The 16,916-nt window shown below is 39.2% G+C and overlaps 1 protein-coding gene across 2 annotated transcripts in view; it reads right to left on the bottom strand.

Moving 5' to 3' along the window:
• Positions 1–16,916, bottom strand: part of LOC134102056 (desmoplakin-A-like) — a 45,609-nt gene that overhangs the window by 12,567 nt on the left and 16,126 nt on the right. For both annotated transcript variants that reach the window (XM_062556025.1, XM_062556026.1), the window contains exons 10-17: positions 16,692–16,817; positions 16,319–16,471; positions 15,962–16,116; positions 15,534–15,660; positions 14,070–14,256; positions 12,966–13,246; positions 12,410–12,588; positions 11,984–12,122 (exon numbers count right to left, since the gene is read on the bottom strand). In XM_062556025.1, coding sequence (XP_062412009.1) covers positions 11,984–12,122; positions 12,410–12,588; positions 12,966–13,246; positions 14,070–14,256; positions 15,534–15,660; positions 15,962–16,116; positions 16,319–16,471; positions 16,692–16,817 — 1,347 coding nt within the window. The remainder of the gene's footprint in view (positions 1–11,983; positions 12,123–12,409; positions 12,589–12,965; positions 13,247–14,069; positions 14,257–15,533; positions 15,661–15,961; positions 16,117–16,318; positions 16,472–16,691; positions 16,818–16,916) is intronic.

The following is a 16,916-nucleotide window of genomic DNA, read 5'->3' as shown; positions in this document are numbered from 1 at the left end:
TATAAAGTTGGATGGAATTAGGAGGACTTATTTTGATACTGTTGTGCGCAGAGGATACAGGGGAACAGAATATGTAGTCTTCAGAGAGGAGCCTGAGAGAAACTGACAGTTGGTGCCCAGGTGGCTGACCAGCTGGCGTAACATTCTAATTGCTGCCGTGATGTCATAATGAGCAATGTTAAGTCTATGGGGAAATTGTAATAGTTTTTAATTTATAGTTTAAAAAGTATAAAAGTGACAAAGTTGAAAAGTCATAGCACACCTGTCCTAAGTAAGACCTACGTAACAAAGTTTGAATGAAGTTTCTACGTTAAATGGTTCAAGCTCAATTGCGTGCGTTAGAAGAAGAAGTGGAATAACTAGAAATGCAATTCCAAGGAATTACCAGTGCATGAAAATGCAAAAATAGATAGATAATGTAGATATGGTTACTAAGGTGTAGCTAGGGTAAACATGGTGGTTGCATAGTTTACAGAGAGTTGATAGTGTGAAGGTAGACAGTTTAAAGATGAAACATTCCAGTTCTAACTTAACTAATGATTTTTATTCATGTTAAAATGTTGATTAGCTAACTTAGCTAATGATTTCTAGCAGTTACGCTAAAAATGTTAATTATGCTAGCAATGCTAACTTTACTAACAATGCTAACCAGGTTGATTAGCTAGCTTAACCGATGATTTCTAGCAGTAATGCTAAAAATGCTAACTATGCTAACAATGCTAAATATGCTAACAATGCTAACCAGGTTGATTAGCTAAATTAGTTGATGATTTTTTACAGGTATGCTAAAAATGCTAACTATGCTAACAATGCTAACTATGCTAACCATGCTAACTTGCTAGTGAGGACTTTTATTTTGAAACATTTGTTGCTAGGGTATCCATGGTGGCCACTATCAAGAAACAAGAAGTTACTGCAGTATAATCATGTTGGTTGCTATGGAAACGGTCATAAACACTTTTAATGGTTGCTATGTTGGTTGCCAGGTACATGGAGGTTTCATGTAGTTGACTGGAGGCATAGTGGATGATAACTGACAGTTGGAATGGTTGAACAGTTAAATAGTTGAGTAGTTTCAATGGTTAAATTATTTAATAGTGTATTATTGCAGTGAGGACTTTTATTTTGAAACAGTTGTGGACAGAGGAAACAGTTTAACAGGATATGTGTAGTCTTCTGAGAGACTGTATGCTTAAAGCCAGAGAAACTGACAGTTGGTGCCCAGGTGGCCGGCCACCTGGCTTAAGATTCTAATTGCTGCCGTGATGTCATAATGAGCAATGTTAAGTCTATGGGGAAAATTGTAATAGTTTTTAACTAATAGTTTAAAAAGTATAAAAGTTACAAAGTTGAAAAATACAAAGCACACATGGCATAAGCAAGACCTACGCAACAACGTTTGAATGAAGTTTCTACGTTAAACGGTTCAAGCTGAATTGCGTGCGTTAGAAGAAGAATAATAAGAAGTTGCGGAAGAAGACTTGGAAGAACAGTACAGTGCATTTTCATGCACTGTAATAACTAGAAATGCAATTCCAAGGAATTACCAGTGCATGAAAATGCAAAATAGATAGATAATGTAGATATGGTTACTAAGGTGTAGCTAGGGTAAACATGGTGGTTCTATAAATTACAGAGAGTTGATAGTGTGAAGGTAGACAGTTTAAAGATGAAACGTTCCAGTTCTAACTTAACTAATGATTTCTATTCATGTTAAAATGTTGATTAGCTAACTTAGCTAATGATTTCTAGCAGTTACGCTAAAAATGCTTATTATGCTAGCAATGCTAACTTTATTAACAATGCTAACCAGGTTGATTAGCTAACTTAACCGATGATTTCTAGCAGTAATGCTAAAAATGCTAACTATGCTAACAATGCTAAATTTGCTAACAATGCTAACCAGGTTGATTAGCTAACTTAGTTGATGATTTTTTGCAGTTATGTTAAAAATGCTAACTATGCTAACAATGTTAACTATGCTAACCATGCTAACTAGCTAACTTGCTAGTGAGGACTTTTATTTTGAAACATTTGTTGCTAGGGTATCCATGGTGGCCACTATCAGGAAACAAGAAGTTACTGCAGTATAATCATGTTGGTTGCTATGGAAACGGTCATAAACACTTCATTTTAATGGTTGCTATGTTGGTTGCTAGGTACATGGAGGTTTCATGTAGTTGACTGGAGGCATAGTGGATGATAACTGACAGTTGGAATGGTTGAACAGTTCAATAGTTGAGTAGTTTCAATGGTTAAATGATTTAATAGTGTATTATTGCAGTGAGGACCTTTATTTTGAAACAGTTGTGGACAGAGGAAGTAGTGAAACAGGATCTGTAGTCTTAATGAGATTGTATGCTTAAAGCCTGAGACAGAAGGTGCCTCTCATAGCGTTTACGCGTTCTCTCTCGCTCCTCACTGATCTACATAAAGAATGATGGAGCGGCAACAATGGGATAGTCTAGCCCTTCTTCTATCTTTCTTTATGTAGATCATTGAGGATCGAGGGGCGAGGGAGGACATATAAACGCTGCTTGAGAGGGACCCACAGTAAATACTTTAAAAGTTGTATGTAGATAGTCTAATTAATGTTGATAGATAGAATGTTTAATGGATGTTGGTAGGCAGATTGTTTAATATATATTGATTGACAGTTTAATGGGTGGACGAGTGAATGGTCTGAAGAAGATGAATGGATAGAAGGTTGGATGGAATGTGCCTTATATTCTTGTTAAGAGAGACACTGATACAGCTCTCTGAGAGTAGTTGACACAGGTGTAATCAATTTAACTGGCTAGTCTTAAGAGAGCCAGAGTAGCCTACTCTTAAAGCCTGAGACAGAGTAAATAATTTAAAAGTTGAATGTAGATAGTCTAATTAATGTTGATAGACAGAGAGTTTAATGGATGTTGATAGACAGATTGTTTAATAGATGTTGATAGACAGTTTAATGGGTGGATGAGTGAATGGTCTGAAGAAGATGAATGGATAGAATGTTGGATGGAATGTGCCTTATATTCTTGTAGAATGGAGAGACACAACTCTCTACTGAGAGTAGTGGATACAGATACAGGTGTAATCAATTTAACTGGCTAGTCTTAAGAGAGCCAGCCTGAGACAGAGTAGATTGTTTAAAAGTTCAATGTAGAGCGTCTAATTGATGTTGTTGATAGGCAGACTGTTTAGAATGGGTGGATGAGTGAATGGTTTGAAGAAGATGAATGGATATAAAGTTGAATGGAATTAGGAGGACTTATTTTGATACTGTTGTGCGCAGAGGATACAGGGGAACAGAATATGTAGTCTTCAGAGAGGAGCCTGAGAGAAACTGACAGTTGGCTGCAGGTGGCTGACCAGCTGGCGTAAGATTCTAATTGCTGCCGTGATGTCATAATGAGCAATGTTAAGTCTATGGGGGAAATTGTAATAGTTTTTAACTAATAGTTTAAAAAGTATAAAAGTTACAAAGTTGAAAAATACAAAGCACACATCGCGTAAGTAAGACCTACGCGACATAGTTTGAATGGAGTTTCTACGTTAAGCGGTTGAAGCTGAATTGCGTGCGTTAGAAGAAGAACTAGAAATGCAATTCCAAGGAATTACCAGTGCATGAAAATGAAAAAATAGATAGATAATGTAGATATGGTTACTAAGGTGTAGCTAGGGTAAACATGGTGGTTGCATAGTTTACAGAGAGTTGATAGTGTGAAGGTAGACAGTTTAAAGATGAAACATTCCAGCTCTAACTTAACTAATGATTTCTATCCATGTTAAAATGTTGATTAGCTAACTTAGGTAATGATTTCTAGCAGTTACGCTAAAAATGCTAATTATGCTAGCAATGCTAACTTTACTAACAATGCTAACCAGGTTGATTAGCTAACTTAACCGATGATTTCTAGCAGTAATGCTAAAAATGCTAACTATGCTAACAATGCTAAATTTGCTAGTAATGCTAACCAGGTTGATTAGCTAACTTAGTTGATGTTTTTTGCAGTTATGCTAAAAATGCTAACTATGCTAACCATGCTAACTAGCTAACTTGCTAGTGAGGACTTTTATTTTAAAACATTTGTTGCTAGGGTATCCATGGTGGCCACTATCAATAAACAAGAAGATACTGCAGTATAATCATGTTGGTTGCTATGGAAACGGTCATAAACACTTAATTTTAATGGTTGCTTTGTTGGTTGCTAGGTACATGGAGGTTTCATGTAGTTGACTGGAGGCATAGTGGATGATAACTGACAGTTGGAATGGTTGAACAGTTCAATAGTTGAGTAGTTTCAATGGTTAAATGATTTAATAGTGTATTATTGCAGTGAGGACTTTTATTTTGAAACAGTTGTGGACAGAGGAAACAGTTAACAGGATATATGCAGTCTTCTGAGAGACTGTATGCTTAAAGCCAGAGAAACTGACAGTTGGTGCCCAGGTGGCCGGCCACCTGGCGTAAGATTCTAATTGCTGCCGTGATGTCATAATGAGCAATGTTAAGTCTATGGGGGAAATTATAATAGTTTTTAACTAATAGTTTAAAAAGTATAAAAGTTACAAAGTTGAAAAATACAAAGCACACATGGCATAAGCAAGACCTACGCAACAATGTTTGAATGAAGTTTCTACGTTAAACGGTTCAAGCTGAATTGCGTGCGTTAGAAGAAGAACTAGAAATGCAATTCCAAGGAATTACCAGTGCATGAAAATGCAAAAATAGATAGATAATGTAGATATGGTTACTAAGGTGTAGCTAGGGTAGACATGGTGGTTGCATAGTTTACAGAGAGTTGATAGTGTGAAGGTAGACAGTTTAAAGATGAAACGTTCCAGTTCTAACTTAACTAATGATTTCTATTCATGTTAAAATGTTGATTAGCTAACTTAGCTAATGATTTCTAGCAGTTACGCTAAAAATGCTTATTATGCTAGCAATGCTAACTTTACTAAAAATGCTAACCAGGTTGATTAGCTAACTTAACCGATGATTCCTAGCAGTAATGCTAAAAATGCTAACTATGCTAACAATGCTAAATTTGCTAACAATGCTAACCAGGTTGATTAGCTTACTTAGTTTATCATTTTTTGCAGTTATGCTAAAAATGCTAACAATGCTAACTATGCTAACCATGCTAACTAGCTAACTTGCTAGTGAGGACTTTTATTTTGAAACATTTGTTGCTAGGGTATCCATGGTGGCCACTATCAGGAAACAAGAAGTTACTGCAGTATAATCATGTTGGTTGCTATGGAAACGGTCATAAACACTTAATTTTAATGGTTGCTATGTTGGTTGCTAGGTACATGGAGGTTTCATGTAGTTGACTGGAGGCATAGTGGATGATAACTGACAGTTGGAATGGTTGAACAGTTCAATAGTTGAGTAGTTTCAGTGGTTAAATGATTTAATAGTGTATTATTGCAGTGAGGACCTTTATTTTGAAACAGTTGTGGACAGAGGAAGTAGTGAAACAGGATCTGTAGTCTTAATGAGATTGTATGCTTAAAGCCTGAGACAGAAGGTGCCTCTCATATATAGCGTTTACGCGTCCTCTCTCGCTCCTCACTGATCTACATAAAGAATGATGGAGCGGCAACAATGGGATAGTCTAGCCCTTCTTCTATCTTTCTTTATGTAGATCATTGAGGATCGAGGAGCGAGGGAGGACATATAAACACTGCTTGAGAGGGACCCACAGTAAATACTTTAAAAGTTGTATATAGTCTAATTAATGTTGATAGACAGAATGTTTAATGGATGTTGATAGGCAGATTGTTTAATAGATATTGATTGACAGTTTAATGGGTGGATGAGTGAATGGTCTGAAGAAGATGAATGGATAGAAGGTTGGATGGAATGTGCCTTATATTCTTGTTAAGAGAGACACTGATACAGCTCTCTGAGAGTAGTTGACACAGGTGTAATCAATTTAACTGGCTAGTCTTAAGAGAGCCAGCGTGTACTCTTAAAGCCTGAGACAGTAAATAATTTAAAAGTTGAATGTAGATAGTCTAATTAATGTTGATAGACAGAGAGTTTAATGGATGTTGATAGACAGATTGTTTAATAGATGTTGATAGACAGTTTAATGGGTGGATGAGTGAATGGTCTGAAGAAGATGAATGGATAGAATGTTGGATGGAATGTGCCTTATATTCTTGTAGAATGGAGAGACACAGCTCTCTACTGAGAGTAGTGGATACAGATACAGGTGTAATCAATTTAACTGGCTAGTCTTAAGAGAGCCAGCCTGAGACAGAGTAGATTGTTTAAAAGTTCAATGTAGAGCGTCTAATTGATGTTGTTGATAGGCAGACTGTTTAGAATGGGTGGATGAGTGAATGGTTTGAAGAAGATGAATGGATATAAAGTTGGATGGAATTAGGAGGACTTATTTTGATACTGTTGTGCGCAGAGGATACAGGGGAACAGAATATGTAGTCTTCAGAGAGGAGCCTGAGAGAAACTGACAGTTGGTGCCCAGGTGGCTGACCAGCTGGGGTAACATTCTAATTGCTGCCGTGATGTCATAATGAGCAATGTTAAGTCTATGGGGGAAATGGTGATAGTTTTTAACTAATAGTTTAAAAAGTATAAAAGTTACAAAGTTGAAAAATACAAAGCACATATGGCATAAGCAAGACCTACGCAACAAAGTTTGAATGAAGTTTCTACGTTAAACGGTTGAAGCTGAATTGCGAGCGTTAGAAGAAGAAGTTTAACTAGAAATGCAATTCCAAGGAATTACCAGTGCATGAAAATGCAAAAAATGTAGATATGGCTACTAAGGTGTAGCTAGGGTAAACATGGTGGTTGCATAGTTCAAAGAGAGTTGATAGTGTTAAGGTAGACATTTTAAAGCTTAAACATTCCTGTTCTAACTTAACTAATAATTTCTAACAGGTATTCTAAAATGTTAACTATGCTAACAATGCTAACCAGGTTGATAAGTTAACTTAGCTGATGATTTCTAGCAGTAATGCTAAAAATGCTAACTATGCTAACATTGCTAACTATGTTAACAATGCTAACCATGTTGATTAGCTAACTTAGCTAATCATTTTAACAGTTGTGCTAAAAATGCTAACTATGCTAAAATGCTAACTATGCTAACAATGCTAACCAGGTTGATTAGCTAACTTAGCTAATCATTTTTAGCAGTTATGCTAAAAATGCTAACAATGCTAACCATGCTAACAATGCTAACTTGCTAGTGAGGACTTTTATTTTGAAACAGTAGTTGCTAGGGTATCCATGGTGCCCACTATCAGGACTAAAGAAGTTACTGTAGTATAATCATGTTGGTTGCTATGGAAACTGTCAAAAACGCTTAATTTTAATGGTTGCTATGTTGGTTGCTAGGTATATGGAGGTTTCATTTAGTTGACTGGAGGCATAGTTGATGATAACTGACAGTTGGAATGGTTGAACAGTTAAATAGTTGAGTAGTTTCAGTGGTTAAATGATTTAATAGTGTATTATTGCAGTGAGGACTTTTATTTTGAAACAGTTGTGGACAGAGGAAACAGTTAACAGGATATGTAGTCTTCACAGAGAGATTGTATGCTTAAAGCCTGAGAGAGAGAGGGCTGCTGCAGGTGGGGCTGGCCACCTGGCATAAGATTCTAATTGCTCAACGACCCGATTGTGATGTCATAGAGGCCAATGTTAAGTCTATGGGGAAATTTTAATAGTTTTTATTTAATAGTTCAAAAAGTATAAAAGTTACAAAGTTGAAAAGTCATAGCAACCCGATCCATTAGAATACCTACGTTACGAAGTTTGAATGAAGTTTCTAAGTTAAACGGTTGAAGAGAAATTGCGGTTAGAAAAAGTGGTAAGCGGAATAATAATAACTATAAGAAGCCTAGGAAGAACAGTACAGTGCATTTGCATGCACTGTAATAATAACTAGAAATGCAATTCCAAGGAATTACCAGTGCATGAAAATGCAAAAATAGATAGATAATGTAGATATGGTTACTAAGGTGTAGCTAGGGTAAACATGGTGGTTGCATAGTTTACAGAGAGTTGATAGTGTGAAGGTAGACAGTTTAAAGATGAAACGTTCCAGTTCTAACTTAACTAATGATTTCTATTCATGTTAAAATGTTGATTAGCTAACTTAGCTAATGATTTCTAGCAGATACGCTAAAAATGCTTACTATGCTAGCAATGCTAACAATGCTAACCAGGTTGATTAGCTAACTTAACCGATGATTTCTAGCAGTAATGCTAAAAATGCTAACTATGCTAACAATGCTAAATTTGCTAACAATGCTAACCAGGTTAATTAGCTAACTTAGTTGATGATTTTTTGCAGTTATGCTAAAAATGCTAACTATGCTAACAATGCTAACTATGCTAGCCATGGTAACTAGCTAACTTGCTAGTGAGGACTTTTATTTTGAAACATTTGTTGCTAGGGTATCCATGGTGGCCACTATCAGGAAACAAGAAGTTACTGCAGTATAATCATGTTGGTTGCTATGGAAACGGTCATAAACACTTTTTAATGGTTGCTAGGTACATGGAGGTTGCTAGGTACATGGAGGTTTCATGTAGTTGACTGGAGGCATAGTGGATGATAACTGACAGTTGGAATGGTTGAACAGTTCAATAGTTGAGTAGTTTCAATGGTTAAATGATTTAATAGTGTATTATTGCAGTGAGGACCTTTATTTTGAAACAGTTGTGGACAGAGGAAGTAGTGAAACAGGATCTGTAGTCTTAATGAGATTGTATGCTTAAAGCCTGAGACAGAAGGTGCTTCTCATAGCGTTTACGCGTCCTCTCTCGCTCCTCACTGATCTACATAAAGAATGATGGAGCGGCAACAATGGGATAGTCTAGCCCTTCTTCTATCTTTCTTTATGTAGATCATTGAGGATCGAGGATCGAGGGAGGACATATAAACGCTGCTTGAGAGGGACCCACAGTAAATACTTTAAAAGTTGTATGTAGATAGTCTAATTAATGTTGATAGATAGAATGTTTAATGGATGTTGATAGGCAGATTGTTTAATAGATATTGATTGACAGTTTAATGGGTGGATGAGTGAATGGTCTGAAGAAGATGAATGGATAGAAGGTTGGATGGAATGTGCCTTATATTCTTGTTAAGAGAGACACTGATACAGCTCTCTGAGAGTAGTTGACACAGGTGTAATCAATTTAACTGGCTAGTCTTAAGAGAGCCAGAGTATCTTAAAGCCTGAGACAGAGTAAATAATTTAAAAGTTGAATGTAGATAGTCTAATTAATGTTGATAGACAGAGAGTTTAATGGATGTTAGACAGATTGTTTAATAGATGTTGATAGACAGTTTAATGGGTGGATGAGTGAATGGTCTGAAGAAGATGAATGGATAGAATGTTGGATGGAATGTGCCTTATATTCTTGTAGAATGGAGAGACACAGCTCTCTACTGAGAGTAGTGGATACAGATACAGGTGTAATCAATTTAACTGGCTAGTCTTAAGAGAGCCAGCCTGAGACAGAGTAGATTGTTTAAAAGTTCAATGTAGAGCGTCTAATTGATGTTGTTGATAGGCAGACTGTTTAGAATGGGTGGATGAGTGAATGGTTTGAAGAAGATGAATGGATATAAAGTTGGATGGAATTAGGAGGACTTATTTTGATACTGTTGTGCGCAGAGGATACAGGGGAACAGAATATGTAGTCTTCAGAGAGGAGCCTGAGAGAAACTGACAGTTGGTGCCCAGGTGGCTGACCAGCTGGGGTAACATTCTAATTGCTGCCGTGATGTCATAATGAGCAATGTTAAGTCTATGGGGGAAATGGTGATAGTTTTTAACTAATAGTTTAAAAAGTATAAAAGTTACAAAGTTGAAAAATATAAAGCACATATGGCATAAGCAAGACCTACGCAACAAAGTTTGAATGAAGTTTCTACGTTAAACGGTTGAAGCTGAATTGCGAGCGTTAGAAGAAGAAGTTTAATAACTAGAAATGCAATTCCAAGGAATTACCAGTGCATGAAAATGCAGAAATAGATAGATAATGTAGATATGGTTACTAAGGTGTAGCTAGGGTAAACATGGTGGTTGCATAGTTTACAGAAAGTTGATAGTGTGAAGGTAGACTGTTTAAAGATGAAACATTCCAGTTCTAACTTAACTAATGATTTCTATTCATGTTAAAATGTTGATTAGCTAACTTAGCTAATGATTTCTAGCAGTTACGCTAAAAATGTTAATTATGCTAGCAATGCTAACTTTACTAACAATGCTAACCAGGTGGATTAGCTAACTTAACCAATGATTTCTAGCAGCAATGCTAAAAATGCTAACTATGCTAACAATGCTAAATTTGTTAAAAATGCTAACCAGGTTGATTAGCTAACTTAGTTGATGATTTTTTGCAGTTATGCTAAAAATGCTAACTATGTTAACAATGCTAACCATGCTAACTAGCTAACTTGCTAGTGAGGACTTTTATTTTGAAACATTTGTTGCTAGGGTATCCATGGTGGCCACTATCAGGAAACAAGAAGTTACTGCAGTATAATCATGTTGGTTACTATGGAAACGGTCATAAACGCTTAATTTTAATGGTTGCTATGTTGGTTGCTAGGCACATGGAGGTTTCATGTTGTTGACTGGAGGTATAGTGGATGATAACTGACAGTTGGAATGGTTGAACAGTTCAATAGTTGAGTAGTTTCAATGGTTAAATGATTTAATAGTGTATTATTGCAGTGAGGACTTTTATTTTGAAACAGTTGTGGACAGAGGAAACAGTTAACAGGATATGTAGTCTTCTGAGAGACTGTATGCTTAAAGCCAGAGAAACTGACAGTTGGTGCCCAGGTGGCCGGCCACCTGGCCTAAGATTCTAATTGCTGCCGTGATGTCATAATGAGCAATGTTAAGTCTATGGGGGAAATTGTAATAGTTTTTAACTAATAGTTTAAAAAGTATAAAAGTTACAAAGTTGAAAAATACAAAGCACACATGGCATAAGCAAGACCTACGCAACAAAGTTTGAATGAAGTTTCTACGTTAAACGGTTCAAGCTGAATTGCGTGCGTTAGAAGAAGAATAATAAAAAGTTGAAGAAGCCTAGGAAGAACAGTACAGTGCATTTTCATGCACTGTAATAAGAAGAATAGGAAGAACAGTACAGTGCATTTTCATGCACTGTAATAATAAGAAGAATAGGAAGAACAGTACAGTGCATTTTCATGCACTGTAATAATAAGAAGTTGCGGAAGAAGACTTGGAAGAACAGTATAGTGCATTTTCATGCACTATAATAATAAGAAGACTTTGGAAGAACAGTACAGTGCATTTTCATGCACTGTAAAAAGCCTAGGAAGAACAGTACAGTGCATTTTCATGCACTGTAATAACTACATACACATTTCACAGGTAAAATGCATCACTGCACACTGGTATAATATTATCATATTATATGATCATAATATATTGTTTATTTATAGAAGGAGCTGACGGCAAAACATGTTGTTTGCTCTGAATAAACAATAGGTAATAATATTAATATGCCAATGTGCACTGATGATCTTTACTTTTGAAGTCTGATATTCCTGTGTATAAACAGCACCTGGGATCTGAAGACAGACTACATACTCATATCAAGGTTAACATATAAAGTTAGTCAGATCTTTAATCTAAGCACATGGCTTCACGCATCTATACCTATATTTAGTGTACTGTGCATAAAAAAATAAATTAGCATGTCAGGAAATGTATGCAATTAAAACAACACACATTTGTTCACACTAAATGAAATACCGTGGAATCTACACAGAATATGAAATCAGCATTCCTATGACCTGGACATCATATCAAAACAGCTCTTGATGTTCCTATGACCTGGACATCATATCCTGGACATCATATCAAAACAGCTCTTGATGTTCCTATGACCTGGACATCATATCCTGGACATCATATCAAAACAGCTGTTGATGTGCGGGTGCTGGAGGAGACTCTGTACCTGCAGGACACTGCTGTCCTCCTGAACGATGTCGGGGTCCAGGCTGGTGGTCTCTCTCTCCGTCAGACGAGCCTCGTACACCTTCACTATGTCCTCCACCTGCTGCTCCAACTGCTGCAGGGAACACACCGCCTCACATCTGCAGGAGGAGACGCAGGACACAGAGGCAGGAGAGTGGAGAGGAGGAAAAGAGATAAACATTGGGGAAAAAAGTGACAGGAGAGAGAGAGAGAGAGAGAGAGAGAGAGAGAGAGAGAGAGAGAGAGGAAGATGAGGTTATGGACAGAGATTAATACTAAGTTTCTAATTACTGCACAAAGGATATCATGTCTGGCATGTGTTACCCACTTCATCCATGCAGCACATCCAGTGGGAGACAGGCTTAAGTGTGTACTATGTGTGGGGTGTGTGTGTGTGTGTGTGTACCTCTCATAATAGCCTCTGGAGAAGCCCTCCAGCTGGCTGATGCGCTGGTTGATGTGGCCCAGCTCGGAGCGCAGGAACTGGGCTTTGTCTTTGTCTGTTATCCCCTGCAGCTGCTGGAGGATCAGCAGCTTCAAGCGCTCATACTCTGCTCTTACTCCATCCACCTCGCGCTGCACTCCCTTCACACACACACAGAAACACACATCAATTATTATACTGTACATACAGGCAGTGTGTGAGCAACATAATGAGCATGGATATACTGTATGTCTACGAGAGTGCGTGCACATAAAGTACACACTTATGTTCAGTAGCTGCATGTGTGTGTGTGTGTGTGTGTGTACCTGTAGCTGTGTGAGGTGAGCGATGCATGTCTTTCCCACTGGGATGTGCAGGTACTGTGTGTGTGTGTGTGTGTGTGTGTGTGTGTGTGTGTGTGTGTGTGTGTGTGTGTGTGTGTGTGTGTACCTGTAGCTGTGTGAGGTGAGCGGTGCATGTCTTTCCCACTGGGATGTGCAGGTACTGTGTGTGTGTGTGTGTGTGTGTGTGTGTACACCTGTAGCTGTGTGAGGTGAGCGGTGCATGTCTTTCCCACTGGGATGTGCAGGTACTGCAAGAGTTGGGACTCTGCCCCCTCCAGCCTCAGACGGAGCGCGCTCAGATCACTCAGAAGGGTGGAGCTGACAGAGGTCACGACCTTTGTCTGCACAGGCACTTCCTTTTTCACTTCCTTTTTCACTTCCCTTTTCACTTCCTGCTGTACAACCTTCACTTCCTGCTTCCTCAAAGTCTGCTGCTGCAGCTGTTGCTGCTGCACCTGCTGCTGCTGCTGCGCACCTATGGAGTAAAAACATCTAATTAGTCACCAATTAGCACCTAATTAACCACAATCAATTAACCATCCAGGAGAGTCAGATGTGTCAAATGGCAAGTTCTCAAGCAGCCAAAAAGTGCCGCCAGGAAACATCTCTAGGAGCATTTTGAGGTCAGTGATGTGTCAGAAACTGGAATAACCAAAGCTTAAGGGGGTTGTTCCGAACAACTCACACATGCCTTTCGTATAAACATAACCAAAGGCATTCACACATTCTGGGGTCAGTGTAAACACAATTGTGTGTTTGTGTGTGTTTGTGTGTGTGTGTGTGTGTGTGTGTGTGTGGGTGTGGGTGTGGGTGTGTGTGTGTGTGAATAGCAAAAATAACTGACTGTGTTTCATTTGAAGAATTCTACTGATTTATAGTCAAAACTGACATGTAGTAACTTTGACACTGCCCCTCACAGACAAAATGGCTCCAGCCAGCCAGAGGGGTTGATGAATGTCTATGTAGATTGCTAGTTTGCTTAGAACTGCAGCAGGTCTTTGTGCAGAGTTCCATGTGTATGAATCTTGTTTACCATTCTATAGGCTAGATTGCACAATGTGTCAAAGGGCAGTGTGTGTTTTCTTGTGTACTGTATGCACAAGAAGTGTGTGTGACTGTTGTGAGTGTGTATGCATACCTTAACAAGGTCATGGTATGTGACCTGAGTGTGTGTGTGTGCGTGTGTGAGTGTGTGTGTGTGTGTGTGTGTGTGTGTGTGCGTGCGCGTGCGTGCGTGCGTGCGTGCGTGCGTGCGTGCATGCGTGCGTGTGTGTGTGTGTGTGTGTGTGTGTACTCACTGTAGGCGGGCAGCTGTGTGACCAGTGTGTCGTAGTGCTGCTGGGCGTGACTGTACTGGGACTCGATGCTCCTCTTGTCCTCGTCGGCAAACATCTGTGAGCCGAGGCAGTTCTGCCGGAACTCCTGATAGTGCCTCTCCAGGCCTCTGATGATGCTGTGGTACTCCTCTGGTTTCATCTGATACAGCTGTACGCACACACACACACACACACACACACACACACACACACACACACACACACAAACACACACACACACACACACACACACACACACACACACACACACACACACACACACAAACAAACACACACACAAACAAATGTGTTAAGACTTTCTGTTCTCTCTCTTGATGCTTTTATATTTCAAGTTTATTGATTTAGTTTATTCATGAGTTGTCCTCTCCCAAAGCCAACAACGATAACAGAGATAGACTACCTAAGTAAACAAGAAGGAAAATAATTGAACAATATGACCTTTATTATTATACAGTACTATCTACAATCAAGATTAGTGCGGCTGCTTAACTGAGTCAATAAATGCCTGGGTAAAACAAAGAGAACTCTATACTACCATGTGTGTGAGGATTTGTCAACTACAGATCTGATAAAGCCGTAGTACTTTCAAAATCAACAGATCGGCAGATATACATTTCTCAGATATACTATTCGAACAACAGACATGTTTTTCTTTTGTGCTTTTCAAAAGGGGACATGGTGCTGTCAGCCTTAAAATATACAAACTGCAAGAAGTCGGCTGGACCTCTACTGACCTCTACTCTTTGTCTTTGGAGCAAAATATTATTCCTGACTCTTAGAAACACATGCACATGTAACACCCCTGTTAGAGCCATTAAAATGACTGATGATATTATCAGTGCCTCTGATAGTGCGTATGGTACTGATGTGAAGCACTATTTGTTGATCTTTATAATAAGGCCTTTGAAACTATAGAGCGTGATATTTCATTACATCGCACATTGTGGCAGCCGCATTTTATCAATTTTAGCTTATGTAGACATTCTTTCTATGCACGATTCAGAGACTGTTGTGCTCACTGGACTCTGTGTTTATCATTCTTGGCTGTGTTTTTCAACTAGTTGGACTGGGAAAAAGTCAACCTTGATATACTCATTCAACTTTCTGATTTTAAATCTTATCACTGTGAATGCTTTTAGACCGTAATTTGTACTTATCCGTTTTCCACTACTCTGTCATATTTCCTATTTGTACTTTGTATTGTGTTTTTAAGTTGTGTATTCCCTCTAACTAGGTGCTGCTGTTCTTAGTCCTGTTTGGATAATATACTTCTGTCTTAGTGTGACTAATTGTGACTTGGTTAAAACAGTTTAAAAGCTGATAACGGTGCATATCTGAGCAAGGAATTTTGAATGCCTGACTGGCAGCTTGAGCCGATATGGCGACATGCCGCAGTAGAGCTACGGACAGGCGCGGGTGCGTTACCATAGTGATGGTGAGGCTTCGGATGCGGTTGATGTCCTGGATGCAGTACTGCCAGGAGATGAGGCTCTTGATGTTGATGTAGAACTGGCTCCACAGGGCCTGGATGGCCTCGTAGAACTGCTCATTCCTGCACAACAACAAAGCAAGAGTGTGTATGTGAGAAGGGAATGTCTGTGTCCCGCGGAAAAATAAGAGTATACAGGCTGTAAGAATAAGTGTGTTTGTTTGTCTTTTACTTGCATTGTTTTGGCCTCATTGTGTACAAAGGGTGTATATATTTCAAGGGTGCATATATATGTGTGTGTGCCTGTTTATGTGTGTATGTATGTGTATATGCATGTACGTGTGTGTATGTGTGTGTGTGTGTGTGTGTCTCTCTCTACGTACGCAAGTGAGTGAGTGAATGAGAGAGGGGTCACAGGTCTTACTTGTTGGCCAGGCTGATGCTGAGAGGATTCGGGGGTGGCACCAGCAAACAGATGGAGGGCACGGTCATGTCCAGCCCTCCTGGTCCAGTCACCGACCACTTACTGCGCTGGGCGTTGTCCTTCAGAATGCCCTCATCGCCCTTGCAGATCACCTTCTGCATGTTCACACACACACACACACACACACACACACACACACACACACAGAAACACATGGACATATGTATAACAAAACAGATAAATGAGATGATAAACAGATGTTCTGGGGTTGACGTTTGTGCCTGTGTACATGTGTATGTGTGTGTGTGTGTGTGTGTGTGTGTGTGTGTGTCCGCATGTGCATGCCATGCCACGTACCTGGTCCTGCTTGAAGTCAACCAGGGCCTGGACGATGACCTGGCCAGTGCTCTTCTCCTCTGGGTTCCTGGGCCTGAGCCGGACGATGTGCTTGGCCTTGCTGCTCAGGTGCGCCACCTGCTGCTTGTGCTCCGCAAGACGCTCCTTTTCCGTCTGCAAAGAATGGGCCAAAGCTGTGTGGCTTTCTGGGAATTGTGTTTTTCAACAACATCGACCTAGTGCAATTTAAACTCTCTTAAATATCATCAGACATTACGTAACTACTTATACCACCTGGAAGCTGTGACAATACGAGTACACACACATGTGTGTCTGTGTGTGTATGTGTGTGTGTGTGTGAGTGTGTGTGTGTGTCTGTGTGTGTGTCTGTTACCTCCAGGGCCTGAAGAAGCTCCAGCAGGTTTGGCAGGGATGTGGTTTTACTGCAAGTGAATTTTTTACGGATATTCTCATGATCTTTCTGGAGACGAGTGACAGTGTCGTTGGCTTCCTTGAAGAACTGAGGAGAGAGAGCAGAGAAAGAGTGGGAGTCTGTTAGAAGGCACACACCCTCTTCACATGTCTGCGAGAGTATGTGTGTATGTTTGTGTGTGTGTGT

This window comes from Sardina pilchardus, chromosome 15, assembly GCF_963854185.1.
Source record: "Sardina pilchardus chromosome 15, fSarPil1.1, whole genome shotgun sequence".
NCBI classification, from domain to species: domain Eukaryota; kingdom Metazoa; phylum Chordata; class Actinopteri; order Clupeiformes; family Clupeidae; genus Sardina; species Sardina pilchardus.
This window is presented reverse-complemented; position numbering and strand designations above follow the sequence as displayed.